Source organism: Paralichthys olivaceus, chromosome 4, assembly GCF_024713975.1.
Source record: "Paralichthys olivaceus isolate ysfri-2021 chromosome 4, ASM2471397v2, whole genome shotgun sequence".
Lineage (NCBI taxonomy): Eukaryota > Metazoa > Chordata > Actinopteri > Pleuronectiformes > Paralichthyidae > Paralichthys > Paralichthys olivaceus.
Genome location: NC_091096.1, coordinates 27,784,510 through 27,803,427, shown reverse-complemented (window position 1 = coordinate 27,803,427; position 18,918 = coordinate 27,784,510). Strand labels below are relative to the sequence as shown.

General features: G+C 42.7%; 1 protein-coding gene and 1 long non-coding RNA gene across 3 annotated transcripts; both read right to left on the bottom strand.

The window, feature by feature from the left end:
* Positions 1-5,156: 5,156 nt before the first annotated feature.
* Positions 5,157-7,044, bottom strand: LOC138407412 (golgin subfamily A member 6-like protein 25). Its single transcript, XM_069523084.1, has 2 exons — positions 6,877-7,044; positions 5,157-6,791 (listed from the first exon to the last, which is right to left on the bottom strand). The coding sequence occupies exon 2, from the start codon at positions 6,288-6,290 to the stop codon at positions 5,343-5,345; it is 948 nt and encodes a 315-aa protein (XP_069379185.1). The 5' UTR covers positions 6,291-6,791; positions 6,877-7,044; the 3' UTR covers positions 5,157-5,342.
* Positions 7,045-14,764: 7,720 nt separating this feature from the next.
* Positions 14,765-15,643, bottom strand: LOC138407480 (uncharacterized). Of its 2 annotated transcripts, XR_011240895.1 has the most exons (4): positions 15,427-15,643; positions 15,107-15,187; positions 14,916-15,002; positions 14,765-14,807 (listed from the first exon to the last, which is right to left on the bottom strand). It is a non-coding gene; the product is annotated as an uncharacterized lncRNA (long non-coding RNA). The 2 variants fall into 2 exon arrangements; XR_011240894.1 differs by lacking the exon at positions 15,427-15,643 and having other exon boundaries at positions 15,107-15,416.
* Between the last annotated feature and the right edge of the window lie 3,275 nt (positions 15,644-18,918).

Below are 18,918 nucleotides of genomic sequence, written 5' to 3'. Positions count from 1 at the left end.
GCCCCTTCACTATAATATATCGTCCTTCTGTATCCTTGATTTCTTTTAGACATTCAAATTTAGTTGAGTTTTGTATAAGTATTGCCACACCTCTTTTGTTGCTTTGTTTACAAGTACTGTAATAGGTGTTTCTAAAAACCAAATTTCTTCAGCTTTTCATGCTCTTCCTGGGAAAGGTGTGTTTCCTGCATGAAGATAACTTGAGCCTTAAGTTTTCTCATTTTCAAAATTATCTTAGTCCTTTTAATTGGATTATTTAACCCATGAACATTTAACGACACTAACGATATGCTGTTCATTTACAGCTTTGGAAAATGGCATTATACTCCATGATATATATATATATATATATATTATATACCATGAGAACAAACAATAGCCCAAAGAACATTGAGCAACTCAGCAATAATAATAAAAATTTAACTAAGAATACAACAGTAGGCACTTGCCCCCCACGTTTCCCCCGTGGGTTGAGGGGAAATTCAGATGAAATATGGGGGCCCCTCCTTAGTGAGGTCCATTCTTGTTATCCAGATTCTCTTGAGCATCTGTCTCATTAATTCAATTCAATTCAATTTTATTTATATAGCGCCAATTCATAATTTACATTATCTCAAGGCACTTTACATTTAAAGGTCAAGACCTTAAAACAATATTAATGTAGAGAAACCCAACAGTTCCCACAATGAGCAAGCACAGGCGACTGTGGAGAGGCAAAACTCCCTCATTAACAGGGAGAAACCTCTGGCAGAACCAGGCTCAATGTGGGCGGTCATCTGCCTCGACCGGTTGGGGTGAGGAAAGAAAAGTAAGGGGGGAGGAAAGGAGAGATGGGTGGAAAGCGGGGTAGAGAAGAGAGAGATGAGGTGGAGAGAGAGAGACCGGGAACAATTGGGCACCATCAGTATCAGGGCTGACTATAACAATAACAATGTAGTGATCTACAACAGGATTAGATATATTAATGAATTACTGAGTTATTGTAATTAATGATAACAATGGTGATGGTAGTCGTTGTTATCCTGCAGTCCCGGTGCCAGAGTTATCTGAAACGAGAGAGAGAGAAGAGCCAGAGGGACTATGGGAGGACAAAGTGACACTTTGACATGATGACATGTTGAAATAAATAAATAAACAGGTGTGGGGGGGCAGAGAGACAGAGAGACAGAGGGAAGTGATGAAGTGCTCAGTGCATAATGGGAGTTCCCCCAGCAGTCTAAACCTATAGCAGCACAACTAAGGGATGGTTCAGGACTCACCTGATCCAGCCCTCACTATAGGCTTTGTCAAAGAGGAAGGTTTTTAGTTTTACTTTAAATGCTGGGACAGTGTCTGCCTGTGGAGCTGGTTCCATAGGAGAGGAGCCTGATAGCTAAATGTTCTACCTCCTGCTCTACTCTTACAGACTCTTGGAACCACTAGAGAGCCTGTGTTTTGGGAACGAAGTGATCATTATAGCTCACACATACAGCGTCCGATCAGTCTTAACAGTGAAGACTGAAGACCTATATACAATCTCTTAGACTATTTGTCTTTAGTGTCTAACGTGTTATCTTTCACTTACTTATTCATTTAGATGCACTTACATACTTGATTTGTCCATTCCTCGGTATTTCTGTAGTTTATGTTTTGCTCGTGTTGCGGTGTCCTTTTTGTTTCCTACCTGTTGCCATGGCCATGGGCCGGTGTCCCAGTGTATCCTCATTCTGGCCATGGGTGTCTGGAAACGGATTCCTCTCTCTTTTAAAACTTTTTTAATTCCCGCGTACTCCTTTCTTTTCTGAATTATTTCCGTGGCATAGTTACATTATTGGAAATAGTATTAGTTAGGTGATAAGTTGCAACATCATGTCCCAATTGGAGATTAGCCGTGCTGCACTGCTGCTGTGCCTGTGGAACAAAGAAGAAATGAACAATTAAGCCACAGTATCACTAATTCCAGCTCTGTCCAACAATCCATATATAATAGCTCCAAAGACTCCTGGAAGAGACATTGTCCTACCCTGAAGAGCAGTCATCCACAGGAGGCAAACACAAAAGGTGGCCACCTCACAGCCCCAGTGGTGTGACTACTCTTGGAGATTCTCCCATCACAGTGTCTTCTCCATGCAGTCTCTCTGAATCTTCATTTGACGTGGCTGGCTGGAGGGGTGCGTGGACCAGTTCACATGTTTACATTTACATTTACATTTAGTCATTTAGCAGACGCTTTTGTCCAAAGCGACGTACAAGGGAGAGAACAATCAAGCTAAGAGCATTAAAAAAACCTGGTGTAACAATAAATACTGCTTATAAAACGACATAGAAAGAATAAAAAAGAAGTGCGGGCCTGTTACTGCTTAAGTGCAGGTTAAGCCAAGGTGCCAGTTAGGAAGGGAGGTGCTCTTTGAAGAGTTGGGTCTTCAAGCGCTTCTTAAAGGCTTTGTGAGAACAAAGCCTTTGCAGGGACTGGAGAATATGCTCTGCCTTTTGGGTGAGGATAAATCCATATTTAGGCGAAAAAAATGGATGCGACTAAAGAGGAGATGGAGAGCCCGTCATCAGCAGCGATCACTTAAATAACGTTGACTGTTGTGCTCTGCTCCACGTGGAGTCAAAATAATGTTATTATTAATGACTTTGCCTCACACAGAGCACCAAAAATGTTGTGATTATGTACTTTCCCTTGCGTGGGGTACGATTATGTACTTTCCTTCATGCGGGGCACCATTAAATGGTGTGCTTTTGGGCATTCAATAAATGTGGCTATCAGAGAAATATTAAATATTAATATTAAAAATATTAATATTAAACTGATAAAGGATAAATCGGGGCACCACCCTTCAAAGGAAGGGAAGAGATAGCCAATTTAAGGAATAAGTCTTACTGACTACAAATTTGGAACTCTGATTAATAATTAAATAAATAACTTTAACCAAAATTACCACATCAATAGCTAGCAAAGTTGAAGGATATGGAGTTCTTGACAGTGTAGAGGTTGGCAAAATTCACACTTATGCAACATTAATGAAGATGGAGTTGTGAGACCATGTGGCTGAGATCACATGTATGTGTTGAGTTTGTGGAAATGAGTGTGTGAGGTGTTGGTGCCATGTTAAAGAAAGTAGTTAGATGCATGCAAAGAAACTGATCAGTATAACAGAACTAACATTAACTTTCAAATAACATATTACCAAATATCACAACAACACAATTCAAACTTATAAACATCACATGAAATAGAAATAGGACTAAACAGTCCTTTGCTTAGCCTAGCGTAATAATAGAGCCCAGTTGTGTTACCCGTCCATGAAAAAGAGGGAAAGGTCCTTTTTGGATGTGCTGTTTGAAGTCGAGTGAAGTGGTCTTGTTGGTTTGTGGCTCCTGTTGTGCATCTGCTGGTCAGACCTTGTGTCGTGGCCAATTGTGCTGAAGTTCTTAGGCAGGCTCTCACGTCGCTGCCTTTGGAAGGTTTTAGCAGTCTGCTCCAGGCAGGCCTGCTGGAAGTTGAGGAGCTTGTGTAGGGAGGAAGTCTCCCTGGCTGGGAGAGCAGGGCCAGAACCTACTCCACCAGGAGCGGTCAGCAGGGGAAGAGGCAGAACAGAGAAGAGAGCTAGGAAACTCGGCTTATATTGGCCTTGTGACCTCATGGGTCATGGGGCACACAGTGACCAATAGTGGTTGAGAGTTGTCTTCTGGAGCAGTTTTACCACCTATATGTGAAGATGAAGAACCCTGGGAGACTGAGTTCTGGAAGCTCTCCTTTGTCTCCAGAGCAAAGGAGACATGCGGTCAGGCTTTTGACTACACATGTAGGCCCAACTATGGTTCACAGATACCAGGTCCCAACATGACATTATGGCATTATTGAATGAAAATGTATTTAACCTATTTAATCTCGATGTGCTTCTTCAAGTTGGAAGGGGAGTTTTTGAATGCCAATATTTCAGTCACTCTCTGTAGGCATAACAGGCACTTAATCCGGCAGGAAGAATCTTTCACTCCAACGTATGAAAATATTTCTTGAAAATACGGCCGGTGTAACGTTATCTTCATCACCACCACGGAGTTCACCAAGTTCGCCACTTTAGTCGAGATGCTCGTCATCTGCTACCGGAGCATTAACGTTAGCAGCAGAGCCGGCAGCAAGTGCTTCCATGATGGCATCAATAATGTGACATGCCCGTGTAGTAAAATTTCTGTTCATCACACTGTGTGACATATGAATGTCACTATGTACCTTTAATCTGCACTGCAAACTGAGGAGTGATTATAACATAAATTGCTAATGATTACAATAAGTTTAAGACAGATATTACGAATCATCAAACGAATCAAACAATATACTCTATATTAAAGGCAGTCTGACAAGAATGAAATATAATGGTGTTAAATCAGAGACAAATATCTTTTAAAAAATAGTAAATGGTTTGGACAGATATAATGGTGTCAAGAGTAAGAAAAACTGTGTAAAAGAAAAAGAGACTCATCATGGTACGGTAGGGGCTCTCCAGAGGGAAAGTCCCAGCTCCAAGGCCAAAGCAACCCAGGTGTTTGGAGGCTTTCCAGGGGTAAATTCAAGTCCAACGTACGCAAGTAACCCCGGTGCTTGGAGACTTTCCAGGGGGAAGGTCGTAACAGGTGTGGCCCTTAAGGATAGATAAAGCGGAGCAACACCACTGTTAGTCAGAGTTCTTCTGGTGCAGCTCCGGCTCGCTACTGAATGCTCTCAGGTTTTGTTGTCGACAATAAAACTCAGCTGCTTTTAAGTTGACTTCTACTGCTTTTTTATTTGACTGAATTTTTGGACTTTTGGACCACGAGTGGAACTTAGTTTTTCACCACAACACCCAGACAAGCGGGACTTCTTCTTCTTCGTGCTTGGCGGTTGACATGACAACGAATGTGTTGTGTAGTGTATATGAAAAAAGAAGCTAACATGCAAGCTAATTCAGAGGAACAAACTTTACTCTTTCTTATTCAGGTACCAGTCACAGTCACTCTCTTCTTCATGGGGTACATCGAGTGACACTGCCACCCACTGGCATAATATATATTGCAGGCACACGTATATACCACAAAAAGTTTACGGCATTACGTCACCAACTCAAATTTCTTCTGATTTTAATTTGTAGTAATGAGTAACGAAGATGGTTAGGAGAAATGTATTGGAGTAAAAGTACACATTTTACTTAGGAAATATAGTGGAGTAAAAGTGAAAGTTGTCAGGAATAAAAATAACAAAGTAAAGGACAGATATGTGAAATTTCTACTTCAGTAGAAATGTAAAGAAGTATTTGTACTTCGTTACATTACAACACTGGGTAAGGTCAGCTCAGGTGCTGTTGGATGGGCGCTGCTGACTACTTCCAACACTGTGGTTTTCTCAACCCCAGAGCGTGGCGGATTCTCTTCCAGAGTGAAGTCTTCTTTGGTTTCTCAGGGAGAACACTGGAGAGAGACTTCTCCTCAGTGACATCATCCTTACTCTCTCCATTGAGCTCCCGACTGGAAACATCAGCTTCATGACAGTGGCAGACCACATTGTAAGAAGCTTTGAGCTTCATCAGCTCTTCTTGGAGAACCTTCTTCTCCTGGAGCTCAGTGTTGAACTTCTCCTGGTTGGTAGTCTGATTTTGACAGACCTCATGATAAGAATCTCTGAGCTTCATCAGCTCTTCTTGGAGAACGTTCTTTTCCTGCTTCTCCTCCTGGAGCTCAGTGTCGAACTTCTCCTGGTTGGTAGTCTGATTCAGACAGACCTCATGATAAGAAGCTCTGAGCTTCATCAGCTCTTCTTGAAGAGCATTATTCTCATCCTGAAGCAGATTGCTGGTTTGTGTCTCCTTGTCCATGGAATCAATCTTTTGGCTGTGAGCTTGCCTTTCTTCCATCTCTGTCACCACAAGCTCAAGCCTGCTCAAATCCCTTTTCAAAAGGGCCACCTTCTCCTTCAGAGCCACATTGTCCTCTTCCAGAGCCTTCACCTTGTTGCTTTGTACAGCCAGTTTGCCATTGTGGGCTTTAGAGTGAGCTGTCATTTTCTCCTTCTCCCTCATCAGAATCTCATCGTTCTGTTTGAGCTTCTCTTCCAGAGCCTTCACCTTGTTGCTCTGTAGAGCCAGTTCAGCCAGTTTGCCAGTGTAGGCTTTAGAGTGAGCTGTCATTTTCTCCTTCTCCCTCATCAGAAGCTCATCGTTCTGTTTGAGCTTCTCTTCCAGAGCCTTCACCTTGTTGCTCTGTACAGCCAGTTCAGCCAGTTTGCCATTGTGGGCTTTAGAGTGAGCTGTCATTTTCTCCTTCTCTCTCATCAGAAGCTCACTGTTCTGTTTGAGCTTCTCTTCCAGAGCCTTCACGTTGTTGCTCCGCTAGTTCAGCCAGGACACCAATGTGGGTGTGGAGGTGAAGGGGCGGAGAGAGCACCTTCACCTGCACCACAGAGGATCAGTCACAGGTGAGAGCTGTTAGCTGATTGATCCTCAGACTTGAAAAGGCAGCAGCAGAGCTGCCTCGAGGACACACACTGGGGAAGAGAGACTTGGTGAAGCCAAAGGTCCAGCAGATAGTGCTGGACCCATTAAGTTCCATGTTTTGTATGTTCTGTTGGCTGCAATAAAAAGATGTTGCTGAGCAAGCAATGGGTGGACTGGTTTGTCTCTGGCTGTCGTGGTGGGAACCCCGTGGCATGGCCTACTGCCACAGTGGGCTTTAGAGCGAGCTGTCATTTTCTCCTGCTCCCTTATCAGAAGCTCATCATTCAGTTTGAGCTTCTCTTTCAGAGCCTTAATCTCAGACTGCATTGTTCCACATGTCTGAAAAATAGAAACATGGAATTCATTATTAAAAGTCCACTCAACACAACCTGAACATACATTTCTAAAAAAAAAAAATTCTTACCAGGATGTCCATTTTGGTAAAGGGGGATTTGTAGTTATGAGAGCAGTGTCTTCTTGATGAATTTTTACTGAACAAATCAGCGGTTGTCTCCGTAGGCAGGATTGTTGTCTTCACTAATGAGGACTGTGGTCTTCTCAGTTGACGGTCTGTTATATTCACAAGCTAATAACTTGAAGCAAGGGAACTTGTTATTTATGTTTGGTAGTTCAGAGGACCAAAGAAATATCCTTTAATGTCTAGAGTTTTTGGTTCTTTGATTGGATTTGATAAGGATTTGCAGGCCAGAAATCCCTTTTGATGGTTGCCCCCACATCAATCATCAAAGAAGATTTTTAAGAAGCAACCGTTTCCATGGCAATTTTTATAACTGCACAACATGGCGGCCCCTGGGGGTTTATCAGGTTGACTTCTATATGATGCACATCACTGCGGAGCATACAAAAATCCTGAGCTAGGCGGCTACTATACACATATATATATAGCTGATAGCTACAGTGATCCCCGTCTGAGACTGAGGTTAGTCTCTTGACCAAATGAAGAAAATCAATCAAGGATTTCAGATCCATTAGATAATGTGTGATATGCTTGAGGGAATAAATGAAATATGCTATGAAGTGTTAAATTAAGCAATAATTTTGTTAATAAGCATCAACAAAATATAAGTCTGTGTCAGTAAGTACATAGTGTGAAATCTTAACAGCACAAGCATTATAAAATAAATGTAGTAGGATGAAAATAAAATAATGAAAATGGAAAACACTGTAGAGCAGCTGTAGTCAACTACTTTACCATCACCGGGAAGTGGGTACATTTTTGCAAACTAATTGTTGCATTGTGTGTCACTGAGAGCATGGGGAATTGTGCATTTCTGCAGCATGTTTGGATTCGTGTTTGTAAAAAATGTGTGTGTGTGTGTGTGTGCGTCAGGAAAGTGTGGACCTTGATGCTGGCTGGTTTCTAAAACTGATGCGAAATAATTGAGAGGATGTATATTTACATGTTGATCTATGTGATTTTAGTGTGTGAGAGCTATTGATGCACAACACAGGCACTGACATTCTGTGATTAAGCATTGTATTGTTGTGTGTTGTTCATGTGTTCAATGTGATTTGACACTGCAAATAAAGGTTTCATATTTTAATTTCATTCATAGATTCATGGCTATTGAGCAGTGCTTTGTGAGTGTTGGTCGGATACTGTCAGTGGCATAAGATATTAATGAAAATGCATATTATTAATATTTGTATGTGTGTATATTAAATCAATACAATTGTCAATGCTTCTGCAGATGTGTTTGACTGTTTCCATTTAATTTAATTTACTATGTTCCACTTAATAATGGGCTAAAAGGATTGGTTTATGTAATATTTATATCTTTGTTATGCACATTAGTCAACCAATCATTACTGATTTGATGATATAGAGCTCAATCTGAATGCAGACAATTATTTCTTCAATGCAAAATATATTTTAAAAATCTTGCCTCCATTTGTTTACATATGATAATGAACAAAAATAATAACCAACAGATTTGACACATCTCACACAATTCATTGACCCTCAGCATCCAGCCCTTCATCAGCCATGAGTGTGGCACATTATGTCATTCTTTGTCGTATATGGTCATCAATAATTTAATAATAATTGATCTCAGGCTCCCTCTCCAGAATCGAACCCTGAATCCCCGTTACCTGTGGTCATTGTAGGCACAAAAAGTACCATTGAAAGTTGATAGGGCAGACATTCGAATGAGACGTCGCCACCACGAGGGCCAGCGATCAGTTCGAGGTCATCTAGTGTCACCAAAGCAGCCGGGGCACCACGGGTCTGATAAATGCACACGTCCCCGAAGGTCAGCACCCGTTGGGGAAGCGGAGAGCGGGCGAGGAGTAGAGTTCGGTTAAGGGGGGTGGAATTTTGCGGAAGTTATTTTGCAAAAGGGGTAAGAACTCGTACATCGCCTGGTACACCGGCGCTGACAGGTAGAAAAATTTCGCTTAATTTTGCCTTTGTACACCAAATTAAAGATTAGACTCTCCTCTTCCCAACAAATATCAGCTTTCCACCCTAGCACAAACTGGCTGCTAGTAATCAGACATTTAGTGTGGTCCATTTCAGGCAGCTTTCGGAGCTGGGTCAGAAGTCAAACTTCTTTCACTTACAATGTTTGAACACTGCTGTTAATGTGTTTAAACATGTTCATAAAAAAGGACTTTTTGGCAAGTAATTACATATCGTCACAACCTCACTCAGTCTGGGAATCATCATCACTAGTGGTGCACTTCTCAGCTTGAGTAAATTATCTGTTAATGTCAGGCAGGGCTCTCAATACAGCAAAACAATTCTTTACTAACTACTTTTAATTCTTACATGTAATAGGTTAAGTTATTTCTGTGTTTCCCTCTTCCTTGTTTGGGGAGAATTTCGTTATATGCTGCAAGACTCAGCTCAAGTTATTCAACTATGAATCCTGCCTTTGATATATGAAGGTACAAACGGTATAGCTGTTAAAGTACGCAACACATACGAGTACAGAAGTTTGAAAATGCAAAATTTTTGTGCTTAAAGTCGAATTTGAAAGACTAAGTGACAACCTGTAACAGTGGCGGCGTCCACCCGCTCCCCGGTGGCACACCTGAGATTCCTCCCAGTTTCCACATGTGATGCATAACCAAAAATTGAATGAATTGAATGAATATGGCACATTGTGACATGGCCTAATGCTGCTCTCTTGCACGCTGAGACATTGGTGATTGCAATTGACCATGCACGTGCCAGTTGGAATGGCAGTAAGCCAGTTTTCAGACTATATTGTTGAGGGAAGGCTTCTAAGTCAGGCAAATTTATATTGCCAAATTACAATTTGTAATAATGTGTTATCTTTGCTTTTGTAATGCAGCAAAAGTGGATGGGTCACTTGGAAGGCTCGTAAATGACAACCATATGAATCCCAATGCCAAGATGAAGTACTTGACAGTGATAGGGAAGCCCCATCTGTGTTTGTTTGCAAAACGTGACATAAGTCCAGGAGAGGAGATCACCTATAATTATGGTGAATCAGACTAGCCGTGGAAATGCAAGGTGGTCAAAATGATTGTTTGTATAACTGATAGTTCTCATAAAGGACATGCTCTTACCATACAAAAATTCACATACATAAACATATAGTCCATCTTGCTTTGTCGTTAACATAATTTATACTGTATTAAATACAGTAATTCAAATTCATTCAGATATAGTGAAATACATCTACACTGCCACATGCAAACATGAAAGATATTGACTATATTAGAACATTTATTTTTACTTGATTTCATCAGTCTGATATCTGTCATTAATAACTCCAGACAACTAAAGAAACATCTATGGAGGGGCAACAGGATGAGGTATCATCCATATCGGAGCCCTCTACAGGTACTCAAAAGGCATCAACAAGTCGGCGGCAAAAAAACGGCATCTACGACTGCATCAACTGGTCTTGTCAAAAGCTTTAATCAGTTAAGTTAGATTTTCATGCATTATAAACAGGTGAGGGAGGGGGGCCAGTCGCGTATAGCCATAGAGGACTGACAGCCAATCAGATTGCAGCATGCTGTGTCCCGTCTCTCCGGTGCTGCCGAATGGCTGCAGAAGCCTTGTAACATAGGGGAGTGGGTTTGATTCCCACTAGAAGCAAATATAGTTTATGTTTTCTTGATTTTATCAAATGTTTTGAACTTTATACAATTAAAATGGTATTTAATTCTATTTCATCTGTTTGTTGGGCTCATTTCCATTCTATGGTACACTTGTTTAATTCATTAAATAGTTAATACAGTTCTGAAGCAAGGCTAACATGCTCACAAAAATAATAACACAAATAAAACACAAACTAAATATATATAAATGGCAGCGTAATGTTAAACATAACAGTTATCAATTGCTCAGTTTGGAATGAAATTGAAATAAAACACAAAGACAAATGTGTTCTGGCTTTTATAGTTTTTATTCTTTATACAGAATTGACAATTAAAATAAACATAAACATAAACAACTGTCATTGTCATTTTTTTTGCACCATCCATCTATTTCGTTCAGCCTCAAACCATTGGGAAGCTTGGAACTCGCTCCAGGTCATCTCCTTGACCATGCCCTGCGCCTTGAAGAAAGAGAAAACTCTGGAGGGGCAGTAGATATATTTCCCTTGTACTCCAGGGAAGCAGGTGTGGACATGAGGGCTGTTAGGGCCCTGCTTTAGAGGCTGGTGACAAAACCTGCATAGGCGACCGGATGGCAGAGGCTCTGTGGCGCTTCTTTTTTCTCTGACCCTTTTGCACTCTGCAGCCCTCTTCTTGGCAGCATCAAGTTCTCGCTGGAAATATGGAGAAGCAGCAAAGTCTTGGAATGACATTCTGGGTTCTTTGAGCCCTTCGTCAGCATACATCTTGAAGACTCTTGTGGGGCAGTAAAAATAATTAGCAGATGGAGATTGATAATAAAAATGAACAGAAGAGCCATCGCCAAGGAAGCGGGACTTTGGCTGGCCACAGGCTAAGCAGTTCCTGGTCAATTTCCTCTGAGTCTGCGGCTGCTGCTGTTGTTGTTGTTGTTGCTGCTGCTGCTGTAGAACCACTGCCACAATCCTTGCCACTGCAGCCCTGGTAAGTGTGTCATCCTGAGTGAGACCAACGGGGGGAGGGCTGATAGGGGCAGGGGGTAAAATTGCGACGGGCACACTGACTGTCTGGCTGCCTGTAGTCAAACTGTGCCACAGCTTCCTTGTTTCTGATGCCCTCTCTGAGCTGGTGTTGAGACAGGAGCTGGTGTTTTTTAATTTGGCAACATGTTTCACATATCTTGATATATGTTGCCACGTGGTGGGATGAAGGAGGCTGTTGGGGTCCCTGCACGCCCTCTGCACCATGGCACTATAGTCCACATCCACTCGCCTCAGAATGTCTTTAGCTCCATGGTGCTTTATCAGTAGTTCATCAATGGTGGTCCTCATGGGTTCTGTCCACCGACTATGGTCAAGAACCTGGATGAGGCCACCTGTTTTAACAGGTCCAGTGCGTTTGGCCCTTGGAGAGGAGGATACGGGTAAAGGCGTAACCCCTGGCAGGTCTGTAAAAATAAAGAATACGTTGAAAGTGTTGCTCTTTTGCTACATTTCAGGTGAATCATATTGTGAAAAACAGTAATTGAATAAAATTGTTATGCAACCGCATCATTAAATGAAATCTGTGAAATAAAGTGGGATATGAGGCATCGCAGATGAGTAATTTGAATTACCTGTATCCATCGAAGATTGACTTTTTGCTTTAACACCCGTCTGTTCCCTGGTCTGGACACCTGCTTCCGTGCACCGCTGTGAGGACAGCATTGGCACTGCTCCAATCGGGGGGTCGTGAGCACTGCCACTGAGTTCCTGAAATACATACAGTATTTAGCATAATGGTTTATGAGTCAGTGAGTCAGTCAGTGAGTCAGTTCATGATTCAGTGTTAGTGACCAATCTGGATTACCTGAGGGTCTGTGCCAATCTCAGCAGAAGGACTGTGGTCCATCTCAAGCTGGATGGATGGCTGTATCTCCATGGCAACAGGAATTGAGCTGATGTGATGCTCTTTGTCCATGTCCCAGTCCAAGGCAACAGGGCGGCAGCCAGGCTCCACATACTCCAGTCCAAACCTCTCCCACACTACTCCTTGAGAGGAGTAGTGTGGGATATTTTGCCCTTCCTGTGACACTCACAGAGGCTAAGTTCAGCTGTGCAATGATCAGTGGGTCGAACGCAGCTGGAAGTTGTACACCCGGCTGTTTTAGGTCCACAAGCCTCTGGAAGTTCCAGCGCACCACCCCGGTCATGGCCTGAGCCTGGAAAAGTTCATTTGAAACCCGAGTTCCCGTGACCCACCGGGCTTGGTGTGCGTGGAAGCCCTCCTGCTGAGAAGTGCCTCTCACAGGGATCCAAACAGGTACGGCAGCTTTTTTGCTTTTGTTATAGTTGAGCTGCAAGCTTCCACCGTACCTGTAGAGGATTCCATCCTCCACCTCAGGGTCGCTCAGACAGCCTCTCAATATGTGGACACACTGAATCGTCCATGCCTTTTACATGGAGGGCTTAAAGAGAAGCACATCGTTGACATCTTTCATTGAGTAGAAATGATGCAGAACATCTTCTACTCTCCGCAGCAGTTCTCTCAGCTGTGGCACCTTCGTCCTGCAGTGCTCTCTCACATGCTGCTTGGTGGGATTAGCAGGAGAGATATGCCTCCTTCAACTTTTCCATGTCCCTCTGATCCACAACAAAGAATGCAGCTGAGAGAAACTGGCAGAAGGAACTGTACAAAGGATGATGCTCTGACACGCACTCCCTGGAAAAACGGTGCATGCAGTGAAACACGTCTAACTTGATTGTTATGTCTTTGTTAAACTTGTGTCTTGATGCACAGCTGTTTGCCAGGTTCCCAGATGTTGCCTCTGCCTCTATTGCTGCCGTGGTCCTCCAGCTGTCCCATAGGAGGTGTTCATGGAGACGCGGGTCCAGGATCTTGAATGGTGCACAGCAGTCCCTGACACATTAAAAATAAATGTTATACAACTTAAAAGAATGACTGTGAATGTTTTTCTTGCAGAAAAAAATGTGTCAGTGAAACACTTAAACCTGAATTTGAAATTTGAGCAAATTTGAAAATTGTATCATCCTAACACCGAAATATACTTTAAAAATAGAAATGTAATATTTTGCTGACAATCTGAACCGCTCCTGTTTATCTGTCCACCCACTGGTAGTTTGCCTTCTCCACTCCTGCTGCAGTGTAGCGTCGATCCAGACCCTCGTACAATGGATTCAGGGACCGGTCACACTCAGACTGCAGCATTACCCAGCTCAGGATCATCCAGTTCTCATTCATGATGGAATAGGAGGACATGGTGCCTGATGACAACACCACCTTCCTTGCCACCTTGCGGGTGTGATCTGCCCTTAAAGCCCATCCAAAAGTCCCTTGCAGCAGAAGGGTGAGAAGGTGTCCCTGTCTCCTATACTCCTGAACCAGGCAGTCGACCAGATAGTGTGAGGAAATTGACACACCACACCAGCCATCGCCATCCGCATAATCTCCAAACTGAGCAGGAGTGTCCACCTGTCTAAGAAGCCCAGTGATGGTTTTCTGACCATAGACCCCTGCCTCACCATCCCTAATGTTCTTTACACTCGAGAGGTAGGCCAAATGAGCTCTTTCATATTTAAGGTGAAGCACCTCTGTCAGCTGCTTGCTCATATCGTCCGCTGATCTGCCACTGCGTCTGAGCTCATCCATGACAGATTTACAGATGGCTTTTTTAAATGTCAGGAATGCTGGCACAATGCCGCTGATGCACTGTGGTAACATCTCCAGCCATTGGGGCTTATCCGCGTGCCAGTACTTCTTACAAACCTTACAAGTGAGTCGTGAAGCTAAAATGTAGTACTGGCCAGTGATACGTACTATGACCCCTGGCCTTCCAGTGCCACTAGAAGCTACCAGTGGTTTAGTACAACCATGAAGGCAAGGCAATTTGTAGTTGTTCCTCACCCTGTCCATGATTGCATGCTCTGGCTTCCAAATGAAAAATGGATGAAGATGGAAGTAATGTGGTGAGGGCAGTTCAGAGATGGTGTCTATGAGCTCAGGCTGAGAGCAAATTTTAAATGTAATGCAAATAATGTGACAACAAAATCCTACCTTCATCAAGGACGGTGTCCCCTTGTGCCTCCACAGGATCCACATTCTGCGATGAAGCATCTAGGACAAGGAATACAAAAAAATGAACACATAAAAAAAATGAACACACGATTGAGCTCTTCTCTTTCATAATATTAATTGAATATTTACCTTCCGAAAGAGATGGATCCGCTTTATTCGCGAGCTCTACAGATGATCCCTGCGGCACAAGCTGTCCATGTGCTTTGAAATCAAAAGATAATTCAATTTAACAGTTACCCGATGTCATTATTAGATAACATTACAGGACACTATTAATACTAGGTCTGACAATGTTAATTTGTTTCTTACTTTGGCTCTGCACATTAGGTGTTTGTTCTATTCCAAGTTGAGCAGCAATAGCAAGGAGCTGAGGAGGGACTGGCAAGGTGGTTTTGGCTGTGGCGATGGAATCAAATGAAGAAAAATAAATAAATAAAACAATCTCACAATTTGTACACATTCAGGGTACTTTTAAGTAAGAGGTAAATAAATACCATCACCTTTTTCTGAAGCAATCCGAGTGGGTTCAACCGTCTCGCCACATCTGGACACAGTGGCAGTTGTTGCCATAGCTCTTGGTGCTGTAAAGAAACCTTTGCGTCATTTTTCTGACACCGTAAATCTGTCTTTACATGCACGGCGGGAGCGGCATTACAACATTGAGCTACAATACAATATAATAGAAAACAAACCATCTGTTTATCAAAGATGTTGCATGCCAAGCTATATCTAAGATTGAATATCAAATCTACTGTTTCATACATGCCAAATGCTTGAATAACAGTCAAAAAAAAGCATGCAGAAATCAAAAAACACTTACCACCGTTGCTGACACATGTGTTCCTTAAATTCATGGGAGAACACAGGCATCAGAACAGGCCGGAACATGGCCAGAACAACGAACAAGATAAAAAGGCACACATCAGAACAGGCCAGAACATGGCCGAAACATCACACGCGTTGACCAATGGGATATTCATGGATGGTCAAGTCTGCGGACAACACAGCACTCTTATTCCACTCAGGGGGAGAAAAACCTGTTGGGACTTTGGGTAGTACTGCTGAAGGCCCTGAAAGCACAAAGGATGTGAGACTGTTATCATCAATAAATAAACTTTTGATGGAAGTCATTTTAAATGTCAAACTGTTTAATACACTCGATCCACCTACTTGGTTCAATGTTATATTGAGATGGCGATAGATGTAGCATTTCTTTCTCCAGCTCAACGTCCTCTTCCATCACTAGGAGATTGAACGGTCACATTAATCAATTGTTAGGTACATTTAATGCAGACATAAAAACTATATTTCTATTTCTAGTGTGCATATTCACCAAGTGTGGTAGATGCCAGCGAGGTGGAGGCTAATGTTGTGGGGACTTCTGCAGGGGGTGGACAGGTCTCAGCCCTTTGTTGGCTCAGAAGTTGTACATTTTACTGTTCTTGACGCACTTTACACCCAGGATAAATGCAGCATAGCCGTCAGCTCTTGTTCCAAGATCTTCCTCCAAGTGTCTTTGGCCCTGGCTCCAAAGCCCACGATGTTGTCCCCCTCAGATGCCACTGGTGAGGAAGGCTTCCTGGAGGACAGGTACGCCCGCAGGTCCATGATGTCCTGGAAGCTACTTGTATAGTCCAGAAATGACAGGAGGCTCTCCTTGGCATGTCCCTGGGGCTTGAAGGTCCCCTCTCTCTCCTCCTCCTCTTCAACCTTTTTCACGAGGAAGATGGTGTAGCCGACGTCTGGTGACTCTGAGGGGCAGACTTGTCCTGAAGGGAGGGATTGTTTTTGATCCTCATGGCCTCATCACTGGGATCCTGTCGCAGATCTCCAGATGGACCCTTCCTGAAGGATACTGTCTGTTGTCCAGGGAAGATATTCAATGTCTTCTTCATTATCACCTGTCCAAAGTACAATACAGATTTTAGAGTAATATTTACAAATATATATTAGGAATAATTACACAATTTGCACATCCACACAGTGTTGTGAATATTTTGTCCTAATATCTTAATGAGAGAGTAAAAAAAGAACCACAGACCGTATCTTGATTTCTTTGCGCAAGGAAGGAAAACAATTAACAGATAGAGAAAGTATAAGACTCAATGTTGCCCTGACTAAACAAAGTGAGTGACTGAGGTTTTATACATTAAGGATGGGAGGGGTGAGGAAAGGGGATGACTTTGGACACATGACAAGTGAAGGGACAGACATATGACACTTAAAACAGTTTTCCTAAACAATAGATCAAAGTGTGCTTTATTATGCAGAAGATGAAGCCCTCTCTCTGTATTCCCGAAGTTATCTGTATATGAGGTATTGCCTCTCTCCACAGACAGAGGCCCAAATAGGTCAAATGATGCAGAAAAATAAAAAAATAAATTGGCAAAACAGCCAATGAGAGAAAGGGGGCGTGTGAAATCACTTTGTACGATTCCTTTAAAACAAGTGCGCATCTGAGAATGACAGAAACGTATGTGTTCAAGTACGAGATGGATGAGCTGTGGTTGTATCAGAGGAATGATGATGAAACACACTGGCCTCTGAGTGCTGTAGGGATGCTGAGTTCCAACGACTAGGCAGTGCTGAGACTGGTGATACCGAATCACGACACTTTATTCAGCCTGACAGAGTCTCCCCTGGATCAAGAAGTCCCTGTAGCCACCAAACAGCCCAGATTGGAGGTCGAGACCACTTTCAAAGTGGTCTGGCTATCTAGAACCTGTCCCTCCAGTCGCTGGTTCTTTACGCGCCACTCTCTGGACATTCAGAGAGAGAGAACCTATGGATTACTTTATCCTGGAGAGTTTTAATTCAGAGTGCGGTGTGTTCCAGACACTGTTAGACCTGCCGGTAGCTGCATGGAAAGAGAAAATGGAGGAAATTGGAGAAGATGGGGAGTCTCAGCGCTCCTCCTCGCCTAACATCTTGGCACCACCATCTTCACCGGCTCCTTCTCCCGCAGACCCCAAAAACATGGCTGACAAGATCGATGGCATGGTGTCGTCGGCTTTCTTCACCGGTGTAAAATCAGCCGTCATCCACCTGCTCCACATCACCCTTCGCAACTCTCGACGCATGCAGTGCAACACCCATGTGTGGAAGATGTGGAAGATGGCTCCTACCAGACCTACTTTCACGGCTAATGAAGATGCTTCTCACCCCTCACTTCATTCCTTCCATCCAGTGTCTCCTGACTGCACGCAGGATCCGAGAGGATGACGGCAGAGTCAAAACTGTGGCGCAGACTTTACTACAGGAGTTAAAAGTTCAAATTTGCAAGTAACATCCAGGATCCCATCACAAGCATGCACGATGAGCTAATTGGCGAGGACGTAGTCAAATTACAAGTACTGAGAATGGTGACAGCGACCTGGAGAGGCGAATACGTTTTTTCCAGCTGTGTCCGTCTTTGTTTTTAAATGGGAAATTATTGGAGAAAAATTGTAACCTATGTAGAGGACCGGATGATCATCACCCATCTGATAGAGATCCGGAGTTTCAACAGAAAGAGACGCTGTCACAACAGTGACAGAAATCAGTCGACTAAGCAACATTATGGACAGAGTCCGTTCTCACGCTGGACATGCAGCTTGGAAGTCATGGTACAGCGTACGAGTGCATCTGATTTGTCAGAGAGCTTTGAAAAAATTATTCAAGAATGGATGAAGGACTCTTTTGTGATATCACCCTATCATTTGTTTACTTTGTACATCTTGTTTGTGGATGTACTGATATTTCATTTGCAGAATAACACGTCTGTGAATATCCTGGGTGAATTGATGAGATTACACAACATTCTTCAAACAAGCCTAGATCACAGTGTATTAGTTCAGGCTTTAAAGATGATTAAAGACTAGTCATCTCCTTGTTTCCTTATCATTTATGTATCTTAACTTTTGATGTATCTTACTCCAGTTTTGTATCTTAAGACAATCAAATCAATAAAAAAGAAAAAAAAGAAATAAAGAAGCAGTCCAGTGTGGTGTGTCTTCCAGTAAACCCTGAGAGTTTGTTGCAAGCAGGATGGCGGTGAGACGGGTCATGAAAAGAGTGTATTACAACCCAGCCCATCCAGCTAGTTTTGGAGAAGTAGATGAAATGGGATCCAAGAGACATGGATTTTCTGAAATGGGAGATAAAATCAGTGTGAAAAATATTAAAGATTTTTTATAAGAGCAGGATACCTACACTCTGCATAAACCAGCCAGAATACATTTTCGGAAAACAGAGTTTTTGTCCCTAGGCCTTTAAACCAATTTCAAGCCGATCTTCGTGACATGCAAGCCCTGGTGGAACATAACGAGGGGTT